This window comes from Terrapene carolina, unplaced genomic scaffold (genome assembly GCF_002925995.2).
Source record: "Terrapene carolina triunguis isolate 2854851 unplaced genomic scaffold, T_m_triunguis-2.0 Scaffold21, whole genome shotgun sequence".
In the NCBI taxonomy this organism is placed as follows: Eukaryota; Metazoa; Chordata; order Testudines; family Emydidae; genus Terrapene; species Terrapene triunguis.
In genome coordinates, this window is record NW_020664372.1 from 24944004 (window position 1) to 24959835 (window position 15832).

Sequence of the window (15832 nt, forward strand, 5' to 3'; positions counted from 1 at the left end):
CAGCCAGGATTGGGTCTGCCAGGGTCACACGTCTACCAGTGGCTGGTGATGTGAGCATCCAGCTTTAGGAGAGGAGTGGTGAAGGGTGTACATCCCTGTGTTGTCCTCCTCCTCATCATCATCACTGGAGAGAGGTGGCACTGAAGCCCCTGGGGTGATGATCCGGCTTGGTCTGGGCCTTGCTGGGGTACCGTCGGTACTGAACAGGGAAGTCCCTGGCATAGCAGAAACTGCCAGGTTTCTTTTCTTTTCTTTTCTTTTTTCTTTTCTTTTCTGTTGAAAAGTTGCAGTACTGGGAAGCTCGTTGCCGGGGATGGCAGTGCAGTCTGAGAGGAGAGGGTCAGAACTGTCGGTGCCGAGATCTTGCTGATTTGTGCATGTACAGCAGGTGGCGCCATTACACTGGTCAGTGCCAGGACATTATTCAGCACGGTCAGTGCCGAGCTAGGAAGCTTGGCTTTAGATCGCGCACCTCACTGAGAGCCTGCCCGTACCAGGTCCTTGGCTCCTCAAGAAGTCTTGGTACCGGACGTTCACAGTGCCTGTTGGTCTGAGGCTCTCGGTGCCATCAGTACTGGGGCAGATTTTTCGCCAGGAGACCATTTCCTTTTAGGCGGATCTCACTGTGGCGATGAATGAGACCAGTGTTAGGTCACCTTTTTAGGGACAAGGTCCTTAGAAGCGGTCTTGGTAGTGGAGCCCTTGTCTGAGGCTGCTGCTGGTGACCGTTGGCCAGGAGGCATCCTGGATTCTGGGTCGGAGGCTGACCCGAGGAATTTCTCCATCATGGCCGTTTGAAACAAGTATCGATAGCCTGAAGGTCAGGCAGCATTTAAATCCAGAGGAGCCGGGCATGCCCGAGGAAGGGCCAGCTCTAGAAAAAAATGGGGTAGCCCATTTTTATTCAGTCATTGTTGATGGAGGTCGGCCGGGTGGCGGAAGGGGGAAAAACTACACTAATTTTTTTTTTTTAATGTGGAAGAAATTAAAGACTAATGCTAACTAGTTAACTGGGATTTAGAGAATAAAAGAAAAAAGAAGGAATATAAACTATCTATGGAGTTAAAGAGGTGCTGCTGTCGCTCCGACTCAAGCCAAGGGCAGTAAAGAAGGAACTGGGGGTCGGTTGGCTGTGCATGCTAGGTAACTGCTCGGAGCGGCGCAAGATGGCTGCCGCATCTGCGCGGCCAACCAGTGCACTGCTATTACAAATCTCCGATTACAAGCGCAGGGCGCCAAGATACATAAAGTGAAGCACTCACAGGGACACTCCTCAAAGAAGAAGAATTGGTTCTTGGCCCTACATTATTTAACATATTAATCAATTACCTGGAAGAAAACTAAATCATCACTGATAATGTTTAAAGATGACACAAAAATTGGGGGAGTGGTAAATAATGAAGAGGAAAAGTCATTGATTCAGAGCAATCTAGATCATTTTGTAAATTGGGCACAAACAATATGTTTTAATATGGCTAAATGTAAATGTATACATCTGGAAACAAAGAACACAGGCCATACTTACAGGATGGGGGACTCCATCTTGGTAAGCAGTGACTCTAAAAAAGATTTGGGGGTCATGGTGGATAATCAGCTCAACTTGAGCTCCCAGTGTGATGCTGTGGCCACAAGAGCTAATGAGAATCTTGGATGCATAAACAGGAGAATCTTATGCAGTAGTAGAGAGGTTATTTTACCTCTGTATTTGGCACTGGTGAGAACACTGCTGGAATATTGTGTCCAGTTCTGGTGCTCACTATTCAAGAAGAATGTTGATAAATTGGAGAGGGTGCAGAGAAGAGCCACAATAATGATTAAAGGGTTAGAAAAAATGTCTTAGAGTGATAGACTTAAGAAGCTCAACAAAGAAAAGGTGAAGGGGTGACTTCATTACAGTTCATAAGTACTAACATGGTGAACAAATATGTAAGAATGGGCTCGTCAAACTAGCAGAGTAAGGTATAAGACGATCCAATGGCTGGAAGTTGTAGCTAGACATATTCAGAGTGGAAATATGGGCTACATTTTTAGACTAATTAACCATAGCAACAATTTACCAAGGGTCATGGTGGATTCTCCATCACTGACCATTTTTAAAATCAGGATTGCATGTTTTTCTAAAAGATGTGCTTTAGGCATTATTTTGGGGGAAGTTATATGGCCTGTGTGATATAGGAGGTCAAACTAGATGATCACAATGGTCCCTTCTGGCCTTGGATCTATGAATGTACTAGGAAATGTTCTGTAGGGATCACTGACAGAGTGCAGAGTAGATTACAGTGTTTGCCATTTAAAAGTTAGCATTTATCCACTTTTACCACACAGGTGTATGAAAGATATCACAGTTTCCCCTATACTTAAATGGAAAATAACTGTATGTCTCAGATGTGGTAATTGTGCATGGTTATGTACCTTAAAACAACTAGTTTTTTGAGATGTTGTAGTCAGTGTGGATGCACACCTAGAGTGGGATCCACACCAACACATACTTGAATAAGATATGATGACTTTTAAATGGCAATCATGACAGGTCTTTTCCATCTCTAATTATTAATTGAGTCCTGTAGTCCCTGATCAGTTTTTACTCAGGAAAAACTCCCTCTGTGCTGAATGATGAAGGATTGTATGGGTAGGAAAGACAGAATTCTTCCTATACTGTAACTTTATGTGAAATGTGAACAAGTTAACATTGCTATGGAAATGTTTTGGGTTTGGTTTTTTTTATTTCCTCTGTTTTCTTTTAAATCTGTGACATTCCTTCCAATATGCAATATGTTGAATTTCTGAATGAGCTTAAAATTAAGGACATGTCTAAATTAAAGAAATTCACACCAGTGAAACATCAATGTTGTTACACCAAAGAAAACCCCTAATGTAGATGCACTGCAATGGCTGTGTTGTTATTGGACTCTGAAACAGTAGAACCATTGAATTTTAAATCTGACCCATGAACAAGTGTACTGTATATTTATTGCATACAGTTACTTGTTAATGCTGCTGTAAGTATTTTGCATGCACAACTGCAGGGCCTACTTTTGAAATATTAGCCCTTCATATTTAAGGTAAAATTATGTAATTACCTGTAACACCAATGACACCCAAAGACAAAAAACCATGAATCCATCAAACACACACCAACGATCCTTTACATAGGAGCTATCCCCCTAAAAGAGAAATAAAAATTAGTGGTTTTTTTGTTTTGTTGCTTCATTACCAAGATAAAAAAAGAAAATCACGAATGATATCCACTGCCAAGAAGGAACAGCATCATTCTCTATCATCTTTAAAATGTCATTTTAACAGATTCCAAATCCCCAATGTCTGGGCTGAAAGATGATGGACATTTTAAATAAATACATAAATAAATCAAATAAATAAGTAAATGATGTATTCAGGAAAGAAAGCTGTGAGCTTCATTTTTCTGCAGCATGCATTTTATTATGTATTTTGGAGGGCAGGACAGTTCAAACTAGGGTGGGAAGTCACTGAACAGAAATTTACAAGCACTGTCATTTCAACTTTACTTGCTGCACACAATACTTTTACTTCCCTGCCCATGGTCTAAGCTGATGAGGAACTCTTCATTCAGAGGCAATGCTAAACAAACCCAACTTGTCCAGCCTGTGATGTCTGATGATTGAAAAGTAGCTTCAAGCTGTTTGTCTACAGAGCTCAACTGCTGACATTCTATATTTTCCCCTCCGTGTACTAATCATGCCTCCAGAGGAATGAGCACTCAACAGACAAGCTAAATCCTTTGATTGTGTGTGTTGAATAAAAAAACACTGATACTTCTTTCTCTAGCATATGAAAACCCTTTGAAATCTGATTTCCTTCCCTAGAGCACCAAAATATCACCATTTATCCAAAACAAGAAGTTTTCTGTGAATGAGGTTTGAGCAGGCATTTGGCCAAAAGTTCTGATATTCAGCCACACTTGAATAATTTTCAAACACCTATTACAAGTCAAATAGTTTTATAAAAGGTCCCCATTTCCTCCCCACAGTACCTTGGCATGGCTGAACTGGCTCTGCCACTTTTCCTTAGTATTGGAGACACAGATGATAAGGAAGTCATGCTCCCTTCTGGTCTTACAGTAGCACCAACAGTTTTGCCTCTGCTTCCTCTTGTGGTCAGTTCATGTCATGTCCTCCTATTACTCTTCCCATCCTGCTTGGTGATAGACACCAATCTCCTCACTTCCACTTACTGCAGATTCCATCTTGCCTGGCCCCGTGGAACCACACCCCCTTCCTGCTCAGAATGTGCTCTGGCAAGCTGCAAGTTTATGGTGCTTCTTGACTGTACAGAGGCTACCTGTCTCAGAGTGCCTGTTCTTGCAATTTGTAGGCTAGATCCTTAACTGGAGGCTTTAGCCTTCCCAGAGCATAATAAGCCATTTTTAAAGAATGCAAACTCAGCCATTTTATCAAAGAAAAAAGCAATTCTTTTCAGAATAGATTTAAATTGCTAACATCTCTAAAAATGGTACTAAGTACTTTTAATTATCATTAGGGGTTTGGCATTGAGATTTAGGCACATACATAAGTAGACATTCTATCTGTGGCACACTTTTCATAATGTCATCATTGTAATGGCAGATTATTAGCAAAACATAACGGCTAGTAAATCTGGAAGAATCAGTTGACCCATGCTGGATTATATTACCAACAATCTGCTACAATAAACAATCATACAGAAAGCCTGACAGTGGCACTTTGTGCTATGCCCATAATCTGGCTTTGGCTGAATACTTTTTTCATATTTTCAGCATTTGGCTGTATTCTATAGTTAGACATTGGGGACACCCCTAATATGGATAAAATATTCAATTTCTAACTAGATTGTGATTCAGCATGTAATTTGTTACTGGGGGCATTTCAAAGGTAGGACTACTTCTCAATTAATGAGAAAATCACAGTATGCTTCTTGCATGAATCCTGGCACTGATTTTTAGTACCACTTCCTACTGGAAAAAAATCTAAATATTTTTAAATACTCAATAGGCCTGAAGACATAATGAGATAATTGCATTCCATTCCACTTCTAAAAACAACCTTAGGTTGAAATTCCACTGTGGTTCAGGCAATAGTCGTCTGTTCTTACACTTGATGAGGAATATCGCTGGAAGGAATTTTTCCTGAAGGAATCTTTCCTGAAATAGCTGAAATGGTTGATATGTTAACTTACTACCATTTTCCAATCCCATCTACAGAAAACCTGAAATTAACTAGATTTGTGAGTTGTGCACAGGAATTTGTCTGTGAATGCACCATTGCTTAGTACATCACACCATGGCATATACTGTCCATTGTGTTCTGCAAGATAGCCTTTGGATTGATAAAACTTGTTATAAATATGCTCCCACTCTCTCAACTTCGGCATAAAAATGATAACTGGATCTGGGTGAAGTATCCTGTCCACATTGACAATATCATTTCTTGGTAAGAGGATTATGGGGAGACAATCCCAGAGTTTCTTGAAAACACAGTTCTCCAGGCCCTTAAGGTACGACTGATATCATTTCTAGCAGAAGTACTATGGGGATGTTCTCTTAGGGCTTGATCCAGGAATATCCCATTGAAGTCAAGGGCATTATTCATGTGCTTAAAGTTAAGCATGCACTTAAATACTTTGCTAGATCAGGGCAATGTGTTCAGCAGCATGTAGGATCAAGCCCTTATTTTCTATTTTTTTTAAATGTGGATTTAGCATTTGTAAAAGACGCAGAATTAGCACCTGAGGCTGCAGTCCTCTATTTGAGCCTAATCCAAAACCCACTGAAGGCAAGATGGATCCTCCCATTGATTTCAATGTCTTTGGATTGGGCTCTTTATGTACAAGATTGAGGGCATAGCTACTTCACACTATGTGCCTCACACTCCATCCTAGAGAAATCACAGCAGGGGCGTGACTTTGGGACCTTGGTGTTGGAAACTATATTACAGGTTGCCCACAATCCCTACCCTTTCAGGCATCCCAAATCTTGCCAGCAATGCCCAGGAAATGGGCAGGGCCAATCAGAGAAGGTATATCAGCCAAGAAATGTGCTGATTCAGTCTCTTTCTCAGGCAACCTATGGAGCGCTACTGGAACTAACAGCTGCTCTCGCAACTTGTAAAACTTAATAATTGTGAGACCTGGGAGTTCAATAGACTATATTGAAAATACGCACCAGACAAGTATGGTCTTTTGGGACAGTAAGTGTTAAGTGGATTTTCTGGGCAACACCTAGGGGGAACTTAATGCAAATTCCTCAACTCCAGTTATGCAAAAACCCAGCCCTCTGAAGAGAGGGACTTTGTCTGCTGATTACTTGTTCCCAGAGACTGGAGATCAAAGGCCCAAGCTGTATAAAGAACCAGGATAACCTTCCAATCTCAGTTCTGGTTCTGAGACAGTTATAATCTTGTAACCATGGGAGAAACCCAGTCGTCGGTTTTGAAGGACTGACACCTACCAAAGCCCAAGGTTGGAGTTGGGATTGACCTCTCTGAAAGGCTTTTTAGCATGCATTTAGGTTCTTTTGTTGTTTTTAATATATTTTCTCTGTAAAGCTTTCACCTTAAAAATAAATGTGCTTGCTTAGAGCTGTGTGGTAACTTATAACTGTGGGCAATATGCTGGTTATAGCCTCTGGAGAGAAAGCAGAGTGCTTATGTCTGTCTTTGAGGCAGTCTGGCTTGTTGGGGATCTCACAGTGTAAATCAGGGAGCTGTCAGCCTTGACACCCTAGTCAGGAGGGAGAAAAACATTGGTCTCCACCAAGAGAGGTAATGGCTGAGAGCCAGAAGTCTAAAAGTAGGCACCGGGGTATAATTGCCTTGAACTGTAGACACCTCTCTTTCAGCACATGAGAAGAAAAAGCTTCCCCTAACATGCTGCCATCTCTTGCCTTTTAATGTTTATGTACAGTATGTCACAGTCAAGCTATCTTAGACTAGAGCTAGACCATGTACATGAAGTTCTGGGTGAAGCATGTGTATTAAGTGAGCTTGAATGTTGTCCTTATCTCTGCAATGCTCATATATGTTATTTTGAGTTTTGATTGATCAAACATCTTGCTGCTGCCTGCTATCCCAACACAGCAGAGAAGCCAGACCTGACTGTATCTATGATTACAAACATCCACCTTGGAAGAGCTTTAGATTAATTCACCATGATAAAGTTGCCTAAACTCAGGAAGGCAATCTGAAATAGAATGAGAGATTTGCTTAGAGCAAAGTGCTTCCTTTCTTATTTAAAGTAAGAATAGTAAGCAATTCTGCTTATCAAATAATTTTTCAAGTTTTCAATTAATTTAAATGATTTTGTCTGACTTTTGCTCTAGTTTATAAGCTAAAATAAATAAGAATACAGACATTCGCTCACTTTTGCACTTGTTACTTTCCGTTGGAACATTGCTCTCATCAGGATGTCATTCAGATGGGTAACAATATACTTTCCTGATTGTAACAGCCACACTAAAAGATAATCTAGGAAGTGGTATTATTTTTTATTTTCAGTAAATCAGTCCAAACTAATAAATCTCACCACAATTATTCGTGGCTATGATCTCATCAAAATAGAGGTGCAGGTGTCACAAGTTTCCATTCACAGCAGCATGAAAATAAAAATAGTCATTTAAAAGTAAATAGATTTTAGGGGGGAAATATTTAATTTTAAGTGATGAATTTATTTTTCTGGCTACCTAGAAGTAATTCTTTAAAGGTTAATTGGTAACAAATATTGATTTTCTGTTAAAGATGGATTACATTTTATATTGCTGACACTACTGATAATAGAATACATAGAAAAAACAAAACAATAGGATTCTACGTCTTAATTTTTTGTCTATTTTCTGAGATAGCCTTTCACACTTCTGAATCTTTTAAAACTTATTTTATCATAATGACTGTTAGTAAGTTTTGAAATTCACTGCATTACTGAATTCAGTATGTTTTGTTCTAAAGAACAAATGTGGACTTTGGGGACCCTTCCTCATTCCAATGAAGTCAATGAGAATTAAGAAAACTGTTTACTTAATTTAAAACATATTATAAAGTGGAAATATACCGAACATTGTTTCCTAGTCATTATCCTAAATACAGAATTTTACCTGCTGGTAGTCAACAGCAAGTACAAATGCAGTACCAATAGTACCAATGCAAATGCATGGTAACAGTGGGCCCAATTTGAGGGGTCACATGTCATTAGAAACTTCCAAAAAAAGACATACAGACAGACAAGTCCGGGGGGAAAAGACCCAGAAATAGATGGAGTCTGAAAGAATTAACAGAAGAGTAAGCCAGAGGCTGAAAATAATAGAAATAAAGAAGAGAGATATTCCAAAATAATTTTCTAACTTTTTAGGGGGAAAACAAAGAAAGAAAGAAAAAAAAAGAAAAGAAAAACCACAGTTACCATGTGGCATCTATTTTTCTCGTTTTAGCTCTGCCTTTCAATTCCTCTCGTCTCTTATATTCTGCCCCCCCCCCATTGTTGTTATTATTCCTTATCTTTTTCACTCTTTAGACTGCTGGGGTAGGTGTCTGCTATCCTGTTTTTACTCCACCTTTGGGGATGCTGACACTTGTGAGGGTTCCGGTATGGTAGGAAGCTGTTCTTGCAAAGTGTCCTACCTTTCCACATCTTCTTGATTGTGTAAGATGTTCTGGCAGTGCCCTCCCCCGTCACTACCTCCGCACCCAGCTCCCCCTTCTCTCATGACCTCATTTCAAGAAGGTGGCAGTAAATGGCAACTCTTCTTCTAGGTGCTGCAGATATATCCTTTAACAACATAAGAACGGCCATACTGGGTCAGACCAATGGTCCATCTAGCCCAATATCCTGTCTTCTGACAGTGGCCAGTGCCAGGTGCTTCAGAGGAAATGAGCAGAACAGGCAATTATCGAGAGATCCATCCTCTGTTATCCACTCCCAGTTTCTGGCAGTCAGAGACTAGGGACTCCCAGAGCAGGAGGTTGCATCCCTGACCATCCTGACTAATAACCATTGATAATCCTATGAATGACGTATCCCCCAGGAACCTAATTCTTTTTGAACCCCTTTTTAAGCCCTGTTATAGTTTTGGCCTTCACAACATCCCCTTACATCTCTGAAACGTCAGAGCCACATTTTTTTAAAATTATTTTATTGAGATTATTATTTTATTGAGAGATAAAGGAGTTAAGGGGGTCTTGATTACAGTCTTTAAGTATCTACGTGGACAAACATATCTGATAATGGGCTCTTCAATCTAGCAGAGAAAGGTATAACATGATCCCACGGCAGGAAGCTGAAACTAAACAAATTCAGACAGAAACTAAGGCATACATTTAATTGTGAGTGTGATTAACCCCGGGAACAATTTACCAAGGATTGTGGTAGACTCTCTATCACTGGTAATTTTTAAATCAAGACTGGATGTTTTTCTGAAAGATCTGACTCTAGGAATTATTTTAGGGAAGTTCCATGGCCTGTGTTATACAAGTGATCAGACCAGATAGTCTTAATGGTCCCTTCTGGCTTGGGAATCTCTGAAAATATTGAAAACGAGAGTCAGCAAAATGCAGCATAAAAAAATCCAGATGAGGTCCAGGTGCCTTCCCTTAAGTCGAATTAGGCAGCAGGCCATCAGTTACAGGTGCCCCGGACCACCCCCTACCTCCAGCTCCAGCTCTGTGACAATGGTGCTTTTGAATGCCTCCATTTTTGAGTGACGTAGCATCAGCAAGAGATTTGATTTTCAGAAAGTGTTAAATACCCATTCTCTGAAAATCAAGCCCATCTTTAAGCTTCTCTTTGAGCACTATAAAAGTGAGACATCCACATAATCACTAGTCACTTTTGAGAAATCTTAGACATTGGTAGAGTTCCCATGACACTGTCAGAAGAGTAGGACTCAGATAGTTACATGTTTAGAGGGTTGGTTGGCCTGTTTGAAAAGGAGTGTTGATTATTTATGTAACTACTGGATCCTGGGCATCCTAAGGTGTTCTTCACTGCCATAGGTCAGAGCTGCATGGAGTGGTTCTGGCACCATATGTGTTGAAGCCTTTTGAGACAAGGAATCATGGACAGTCCATCAATCCGCTGGACAGTGTCTATCAATTCTACTGCAAAGCTCAATGTGTAGGGTTTTGTATAGCAGTAGGATGTTGATGTGGGCAAGTTCAATCTCCCACGCCTATCCTAACAATTTCAAACCACTTCCAACCTTGCCCACAAAACAGGAGGGAAAGAAGAGACAGTCTGAAAAGCCTCACCTGTCTTCCAGTGGTCAAAAACCGCAAATGTCAAGCCTGCTTCTCAACCCTGCCAGGTGTCAAAAGCATTAGTTTTTTGCTGTCCAGCTGTCAAACCCTCCCACCTTTTCTCTCACCCCATCCCCAGCTATTACATTTCATAGTCCACCCAAGAGATAAACTAAAGCCATGGCACACATGGCTCTGAGGCGCACAGTCTATCCCAGTCTGTATCCAGCCATCTCACTATGTATACATACCATATCCGTTACTATGCCAAATACAAGAGAGAAATTCAGCCCAGCATATTTTATCATGTCTTATAAACTATGTAATTTGTTCATTCTTAGATAGATAGATAGATAGATAGATAGATAGATAATCCCTCTTGATGAAGCTTACAAACATGTATGTTGTCTTAGATACCTAAATAACTTTGTCTCAATCTTTGCAGAATTCTTGGCATTCTGTTTAGGAAGCTTAGGAAAGTTTAAATAATAGTTCAGATAACCAAGTAACCCTTAACTAAGGCAATACTGACAACTTTTTATAGATGGTCACTGTATTAGTCATTCCTCTGAATAATTATAGTATTGTTTCAAAATCAACTAAATTATTTGTTAAATAAGTTGTTAAACTGTAGGAAAAAGACTGTTTATTAGCATTTACACAATGGTATGTCTTAAAATAAAATGTTTTCACCAACACTGCAGGAATGCCCTATTAAAATAACTCCCCATAGTGGTAGTTAATCCATATTTGTAAAATATTTTGCCCTATAATACAATGGATAGTGCTGTATATGAAAGGTTCTAATACATACGTACAAGGGAGGCAGAACTAGGATTGCTATGGGAAGCTTAGCTCCAAATAGCATTTGTGGCTGTAACATCACTTCCTTGTCATTGAATTAACTCAGGTTATGCAGTCATTGGAAGCATCCCTTGACTGAAAATTCAGTGCAGTATATGAGTGGTTACAAATTTATCTATACCATAAATAATATATGTTTATGGCAATCTTGTGTGCTATATAAAAACACTGAAACAAATCACTTAATGTTAATAAAAGATCCTTACAGCAGTACTGATTACTATGAAGTGCACAGTGCTTAACAGACACAAACTAATATTTGCAAGAGCTCAGTAAAAAGATATTTTAAGATGGGGCCAATTAAGTAAATTTTATTCTGAAGACCAACATAAATAAAGAAAACAAAAAGCAGCAGATGTTCTCTAGGTTTTTTTAGGACTCTCGTAAATCAATATATATAATCTTCCATTTCGGCACTTAAATCGTTACAACTATGATCACTACAGAATCCTTAATTATTTCATTATTTGCAGTAGTAATAAATTAGATTTTACAAAATGATTTACTGAGAGTTTCTTGGATTATTTTAGAGATACTAACGAGGAAGTAAGTCCTTATTTCACTCAGATAAGACCAGTGAATTTTACTTTTAACAAACATTGAATTTTTACAAATTTACAAAAGCAAGCACATTGAACTTACATTTTTCACTAAATCAGTACATTGCAATAAGAGGGAAATTGTGAAGTGCCCCATTTTGTATTTTATGCTCTGCTATTGACATGCTAGCTACAACAATTGTGCATTTTAAAATATTTGTAAGTGTTCAGAGATAACAAATTCTATATAAGCTGTTCTGCTGATCAATCAAATATGATTCCATTTCACCTACCCCAAGTTGCACATGTAGTGAATACACAATGACAATTCTCGGGCAGGTAAAACTTAGAAGAAAATAATCCCTTTTTAAGATTTAAGAATTAATACTTTCAATACATCATACTGACAGACTTCTGAAAAAAACAGATGATAAAATATTACTCAAGTGTATCTGAAGTGATTGAGACATGTAGTTACTAAAACAGCAACAAACAATGGGGATGGAGGGAAGAGCTCAAATCATTAAAACAGAAAAACAATGCTTGTAGGCTAGTTATTCAAATCAGGGATATCAATCATGTTTGTGATGAAAGACATAACACTTAGAGGCCGTCAATCACATCTGCTATAAAAAATGGAGAGGTCTTAAACTTACCATTCAAGCATTAACAAACACAGGCATAATACAAATTCTCCTGAAACTGATTATATTGTTGGACCAAATTCTCAAAACTGTAAATCAGAAACTGTCAGAAACTGCTGAAATCCAATTAAAAGATTCTACATGTATTCCAGGTGCTTGCATGTATGCACATAAAAGCCTCCTGTCCCATAGCCACAGGTACTATGGCATACATGTTAAATGCCTCTATTCAGGAAGTGAAAGACAAGGTAAGTGAGATAATTGGACCAACTTCTACTGGTAGAAGGCATAAGTTTTTAAGCTTCACAGAAACTTTATTCAGATCTGGGGAAAGTAATCAGTGTATCTAAGCTAAAAGTTAGAACAGATTTTTAAGCATAAGGGGTTTACACATGCTGTAGAAGACCACTAAAATGAAGTGGGCAATTAAGGTTAGCAAGAAGTGGGATGAGTTACGAATTGTTGTAATGAGCCATAAAACTAATGTTTCTGTTAAGTCCATGGTTTTTAGTGTCTAGCATAGTTATGAACTTAAGTGCCCAGGCTCAACTTTTGACGGTATTGTGCAGATTTCCTTTGTGGATGAGGACTGAGAGGTCAGATATGGAGTGATCACTTTGTGAGAAGTGTTCGCCCATGGGCGATATGATGGTTTTGTCTTTTATCATTTTTCTGTGAGCGTTCATTTGAGAGCGTCATGATTATCTAATTTCACCCACATAGTTATTGCTGGGCATTTGATGCACTGGATCAGGTATGCCACATGTAGTGATAGGTATATAGATCTTGAAAGGTGTGGTGTAGAGGGTATTGATCAGTGTTGCAGTGGAGATATGTCTGCAGAGTTTGCATATGTTATTCTGGCAGAGTCTGGTGCCATTTTGAATTGGCGTGTCCTGGTCTATGAGGGGCTTGCTTCTGATGATGAGCTTGGGAAGGCTGGGATGGGCGGTTGTCTGAAGACCAGAAGAGGGGGGTTCAGTAAAGATTTCTTTGTCCCCATCAAGTATGGGTTGTAATTATTTGATATTACTCGGTATGGGTTCCAGCGTGGGGTGGTTCTCCACCAGAGAAAAAGATCCCATCACAGAACAGGCCACCCAAATACCCTGGGAGAACCTGCTTTCAATGCAGAAAAAAAAAACAACCAATGACCGCACACCCCAAGATGTTTCCTATCAACCCACACCCGAACTCATATGGAGTATCATCAATACTGCATACATCTATTCAGCAAGGATAGTCTCTATTGTTTAACTATTTATTGTTTTTCCATCTTACCCCTTCAAAAAGCTATTTTTATCTTAAATATTTCAATAAATTTTCCATCCCTATTTTTATCATCAAATGTTCATATTTATAGATTTCTAATACACCTCTACCTCGATATAACACTGTCCTCGGGAGCCAAAAAATCTTATCGCGTTATAGGTGAAACCGCGTTATATTGAACTTGCTTTGATCCACCGGAGTGCGCAGCTCCACCCCCCCGGAGCACTGCTTTACCGCGTTATATCCGAATTCGTGTTATATCGGGTCGCGTTAAATCGAGGTAGCGGTGTATTGACAGAAGGGAGATTTGTTGAGGACTTGATCAAGCACTCCCTTCTAGCAGGCTGCTTTTAAACACATATGCAAAATTTCCACTCCCTTAGTGTGGCATACTGTGAATGGGTTAGCGCAGGGGTCGGCAACGTTCGGCACGTGGCTCGCCAGGGTAAGCACCCTAGCGGGCCGGACCAGTTTATTAACCTGCTGACGCGGCAGGTTCGGCCGATCGCGGCCCCCACTGGCCGCGGTTCGCCGTCCCGGGCCAATGGGGGCGGCGGGAAGCCGCGGCCAGGACATCCCTCACCCACGCCGCTTCCCGCCGCCCCCATTGGCCAGGGACGGCGAACCGCGGCCAGTGGGGGCCGCGATCGGCCGAACCTGCCACGTCAGCAGGTTAATAAACTGGCCCGGCCCGCTAGGGTGCTTACCCTGGCGAGCCACGTGCCGAACGTTGCCGACCCCTGGGTTAGCGCCTACCTTCCAACCCAAATGCCACTGTAGTTCATTAGTACTATATGGTAGAGAAGTTTTTGAATTATTTAAGGTGAAATTTTTAATCTCAAACATTAGCACTTACATCATTTTAAAATAATTCAACAGATTTTTTTCAAACATGGCTTGTTCTGTAGACTCATCCTGATTTAAAAAATCAAGCAAGAACCACGAGCACTATCCTATATCTTTCCAACAAAAGACTATGTAGGCAATTCTAATTTGTATTCTATTATGGACTTGATTAACTGAAAAATTATTTATATTAGTAAAAGAAACCATATTTTATAGAATAACCACCTTAATTCTATGGGAATTTTTTAATTTTTACTTTTGAGAATTTAATATTCATCAAGGCAGATGTGCCCCCCCAACAAAACTATATATTTTAAATGAAAGCTTTAGTTTTTACAGAGCGCTCACTGATGCAGCATGGGATCAGTGTTGTATCTTAGTTTCCCCTCACTTGTGCATTTTGCTTCAGAGCTCCATTTTCTCATCCATACTATTTATTCTGATGGACACCAGCTCTATCTTCCAGGTCAAGGGTCTCAGTCATGATCGTAACTTACCATACCTTGCTTAAAACTGTTCACACATTCCCCTAATTGAATTTTCATCACACAGAATCTTATGACAATCAACCACATGGACACACAGTAGCAGGCTGTGGCTGAAAGAAGTCACACATTCTGTTTTACTATATGATAGTTTTGAAAAAAATAATTGATATCTTGATCCTGGCCCATGTATTTACGACACAATGTGTTTTTCTCCAAAAGGCTCTTTTCTTATGAAGATTTTTGTCTAGTTTTCAGAATAAGTAATTTTGATCATGAAGCTGAACATCCATGTCTGCTCCATCTCCTAACAACTCTTTTTCCACCCCCACCTGGGTACATTTTAAATATCTTAAAAAGATTACATTTTGAACAGCATGTCTAAAATGATGGCATATAACAACCCCAATATTTCCTTTCCCTTCTCTCTTATGTCTGCATACAGTTGGGGAATCTGACTTGAAGCTGACAATCCAGTTAATATTTCTATCGTTTTGTGAAAAGGGGTAAATTAGGACAACTAGTTTCCCCTTCATGTTTAAGTGACTAAAGATAGGAAGTTTAATATCATGTATGTATGTGATTATTTAGGAGTTAAAGTATTGGACGATGAGGCAAAAACCCTAATTGTGAGAGGTACTAAACAACATATATCTAAACATCTATAAACCAAGACACTCTCCTGGAATTAGTGTGACCATGTTGGCCAGACTAGTTGACAGCAGGTAGGTCTCTAAGTAAAAGGCAATTGGGAAGGTGACTGCAAAACGCTTGGTCTCCAACACACATATAGATCTGGAAATAAACGCCCTGGACCACCAATAAATAATTTGCTTTAAAAAACAAAAACAAACAAACAACAAAGTGTCATACCTTCATCACTCTTTCCACGAAGAACCACAAGCCCATCACACTTATCAAGTGTGGAGGAATATGAAAAATTAAAC

At 39.6% G+C, this 15832-nt stretch overlaps 1 protein-coding gene across 2 annotated transcripts in view; it reads right to left on the minus strand.

Annotated features, from left to right (window-relative positions):
* NALCN (sodium leak channel, non-selective) overlaps nt 1-15832 on the minus strand; it is a 348982-nt gene that overhangs the window by 317662 nt on the left and 15488 nt on the right. For both annotated transcript variants that reach the window (XM_024194179.1, XM_024194178.1), the window contains exon 3: nt 3081-3164. In XM_024194179.1, coding sequence (XP_024049947.1) covers nt 3081-3164 — 84 coding nt within the window. The remainder of the gene's footprint in view (nt 1-3080; nt 3165-15832) is intronic.